The 3,858-nt window shown below is 43.1% G+C and overlaps 1 protein-coding gene across 1 annotated transcript in view; it reads left to right on the top strand.

Annotated features, from left to right (window-relative positions):
* The window catches only part of bard1 (BRCA1 associated RING domain 1), a 22,545-nt gene that overhangs the window by 1,543 nt on the left and 17,144 nt on the right, over positions 1 to 3,858 (top strand). The window contains exons 2-5 of the mRNA XM_035676737.1: positions 442 to 498; positions 1,195 to 1,343; positions 1,951 to 3,017; positions 3,585 to 3,665. Coding sequence (XP_035532630.1) covers positions 442 to 498; positions 1,195 to 1,343; positions 1,951 to 3,017; positions 3,585 to 3,665 — 1,354 coding nt within the window. The remainder of the gene's footprint in view (positions 1 to 441; positions 499 to 1,194; positions 1,344 to 1,950; positions 3,018 to 3,584; positions 3,666 to 3,858) is intronic.

Below are 3,858 nucleotides of genomic sequence, written 5' to 3'. Positions count from 1 at the left end.
GGGGGAGGAGAGGGAGGAGAGGGAGAGGGAGAGAGGGGGAGCACAGAGCACAGAGCCAGTTACACCAGGGTACGATTAGGTGGACACATGGAAAGAGTCAGGTTGGGGATTTTGCTAGGACACCAGGAATGTCCTACTCTTTGCGATACCATGGGATCTTTAATGACCAGTGAGTCAGGAGCTTGGTTTAAATTCTCATCCGAAGGACAGCATCTCATACAGCACAGGTTTAACCCTTAAACCCTTAGTTAGGTCAGGAAAAACAGAATTTGTTTCTTATGTGCCAGAAAGTGGCCTTCGTATGGCTAATTTTCAATCTTAAAACTTCACTTTTGTGTCTGGAGGGTGAACAACAGGTGAACAAATGTTCAGTGTGGTGGAAGTGATCTTTCCTGTTCTGATTGCACTGACCATTTTAAATGTTCTGTTTTTTTTTCCCAGCTCAAATTTAATGAAGGAACCCGTGTGTCTAGGAATGTGCGAGCATATGCTGTGCAGGTAATGTACCCTCAGCTAAATGTCTCTTATTCTGACATGCTCACTAACAATTGTTGGACATTTTTATTTGTCAAACACAGGTGCAACTAATAATGTTAATGGCTCCACTCCACCCAGGTGTTCTACTAGCAGGACTCTGGTATTGTGCTCGCTGGTTCACTAAACCATGTGAAGTGATCATCACTTTCTATTTAACACCTTTCCTGCTACTAAAAATCAAAACGTCCACAGTGAGCTCTTTTTCTTCCCCCTCTCAGGCTAGAGGAGAGGCTTAATTATATTAGGATTAACATATTAATATTAGTAATACTAATCAATTATTGTTATATAATATATATGACAGCACTATTGTTACAGGTATTTCATTAATGTAAGGGATTTGAAAAATAAAGTCATTCTACAGCTCACTTTTTCAGAAATGATGGAATATTATGTAGTTTTTTTTTCCGTCATGGGGATTATTTCTTTGTGCAGATGAAATACTGCATATGTGTGAAAATTGCATGGTTTCTTGGCAATGCATGGTGTTGAAAGCCTTTAAGTCAATTAACGTCCCTATAGACATGAACTATAGTCTCAATTTAGTCCTTCCCTTCATGACTGAACGGTCTTAAAAGGTATATCAACAAGCTCATTGTATTTCTTCTTACTGAACTGTGAAGTGGACTCCTAATCCAAGATGTGTTTATTGCTTAGGTCCTGTGCTGGCCACCGAGCAGGAGATGGCTGTGTGGTGTGTCACAGTCCTGCATGGGTGAAGGACATCCAAATCAACAGGCAGCTCAGCAGCATCATACAGCTCTTCTCCGGTTTGGAGTCCCTGCTCAGTCCCACAGAACAGCCAGGTAACCATCAGCTTAAAAGCATAATTAACAAGTTATCTTCTCAAATCCATGTGTCTTATTCATTATCTCATCTGCCCACACCCCCGTTTATCAATTGTTGGATGAAACATTAAACATTTCTCTCCGCCAATCTAATCTCTGAATGACAGTATTAGTGCCTTGTTCCTGTGGTTTATTATCTTCATCGCCCATCCAGCATCCTGGTAATGACAGTAATTATGCAACGCAATTAACCACGGTAGTGTTTAGTTTGCGAGTAGATCTCGGCTTTGACAAAGAACGACAGGGCAACTTTCTAAGCTGTAGTTAAAATGAGAACAAGTCTGCAGGTTGTTGTGGTGTCGGAATTTACACAGAAATACATAAGGGTTTAAGAAGCTGATTGGGTGCTTCTCTCCTTTTCACAAAAGTCAGTATTATTGATTGGCATGCATAATTTTAAAGTTTGGTCTTATTGGCTTTTCATCTGTTCAGGTAGTGTGTTAGAAAGCATTAAAGAGCCTTTTTGACAGCAATTCACATTGAAAAATTGTAGTACACGCAACAGGGTAACTTTTTATTTTGTTGAACTTTGATTTTCGTTTTGTTTTGTCATACCTCATTGCAGACTCGTCTCTAGCCAGCATTCAAACGCAGCCTGAGAGCCCTGTCTTAAAACACAAGAAAAACTTCAAGATCTGGTTCAGCCCCCGCAGCCGCAAGGTACGCTGCACGGTGGAGAAGCCTTCAGAGGTCACCGTGCCGGAGAACAGGTCTTCTGGAGAAACAGCTGCAGCACAGCTGGACACCATCCCTGCTCAACGTCAGGACCTGTCAGTTTTCAATTTCACCTCCTCCTCCCAAGACTCTGGCTCCTCTTCCTCTCAGAAATGCAAAAATGAAAACAGAAACTGTAAGAAAAGGTCAACGAAGAAAAATGCTCCCAGCAAGAAGGTGCAAGGGGCCATTAGGAAAACACAGAAACAGACCAAGCAGAAGGTAAAGAAAAACAGGCTGGAGGCCATAAACCAGCAATGGAGGATCACGGAGGAGGTAGATGACTTGAAGGAAAAGGAGCAGCCCTGTGCCGAATTGGCAAGGAGGTCCAGTAAGAGGGTTTCCTTCTTAAGTCCTGTTGTCATGGCTGACGAGGTGCAGCCTGAAGTTACACAAGGGAGTGGTAATGAACTCAGCCCTGGCATGAACACCATGAGGGAGAGTCTCTCAGGAGGCACTGTACTGAATGACCCAACCCAGCCTGTTCACAGCACGTCAGACAGTGTCGTGCGGCATGACAAACTGTTCGCAAATGACCCCACCACAGCTGACAATCTGGAAAAACAGGACAAAGCTTCCCCTTCCCCAAAGCATTCCTCAAAAAGATCCAGAGCGGAGGAGAAAGTCGCCACATTGGAGAGCACCCCAAAAAGGCCCAGGACTTCCCCAGGCAGGAGGAGAAAATCACAGATGTCCCCAGCTGTCCTTAACCCTCCATCATCAGCTAGCCCCAGGTGTGACAAGAGCATCAAAAAGTCAAGAGAGGAGAAAGGAGACAGCCCCTCTGTCCTAGCCACTGTTGGTAGAAAATCTCCCTGTACTCGCGGTGCATCTGTTGGACGGCCCACCTCAGGGAGCCCTGCAGTTATGAAGAGAAACCACAAGGGAGAGACCCTGCTGCATCTAGCTGCTATAAAGGTCCATAGATTCCTAATCCATTTTCTGTTGCGTTCCCTTTGCACGACACCCTTGATAAATTGGGTATTTAAGTTATAAGCGTAAGACTAAATTTGTTAAATTTACTTATAAAAGATCAAATTATGTCGTCCCTAAAATTGCTGCTCCGTCTTTTATTATTCAAAAAAAGGCCAAACAAAATTCTAAAGATATGCCAGTTAAAATCAGATTTTGCAGGGTGCGAGCTTTGGACCTTTATTTTTATTATCTTTTTAGTTTCTTTCAAAATGCACCAAAGATAATTCTTCTGGTTTAAATGTCTTCTCTTCGTGTGGGTTTTTTTCCCCCTCAGTTGAACATATTAGTCTTCAGATGATCAGACCGTTATGTTCCGGTCTGTTGAGAATAAACTGTCTTGCAGTAATCCTTGTAAACATAGCAGTAATCCCCCTCTGGATCCCAGACAAGGTAATCAATGGCCCATTGTGGAGTGTGATTGATCAACACCGGGGCTTTGGTACACTGGGATCAGTTGCCGTGTTTGAAGGGTTGCATTTACAGGTTTGTTGTTCTCTCTGGTTCCTGCAGGGAGATGTAGAGGCTGTCAAGGAACTGCTGGACCAGGGGGCTGATCCTAACCTGAAGGATAATGCTGGGTGGACCCCTCTGGTAAGACTAATACACCAAGTGATACGTGTAAAAACTTTATTTGTTGTTTGGAAAAACTGACAGAATGTCTCATCAACAAAACGGTTATTTTTTGGTTTGTCAGATGTTCGTTCACTGTAGTTTTTCTGCTCTGGCCAGCTCTTATTAACTGTAGTGTAATTTCCAGTAAACCAACATGTGCAGTCATTGTGCA

The sequence above is a fragment of the Morone saxatilis genome, unplaced genomic scaffold (genome assembly GCF_004916995.1).
Source record: "Morone saxatilis isolate NCDOM2014 unplaced genomic scaffold, NCSU_SB_2.0 Contig5, whole genome shotgun sequence".
NCBI lineage: Eukaryota > Metazoa > Chordata > Actinopteri > Moronidae > Morone > Morone saxatilis.
Note: the sequence above shows the minus strand (reverse complement) of the source record. Positions and strands in the feature narration are given on the sequence as shown.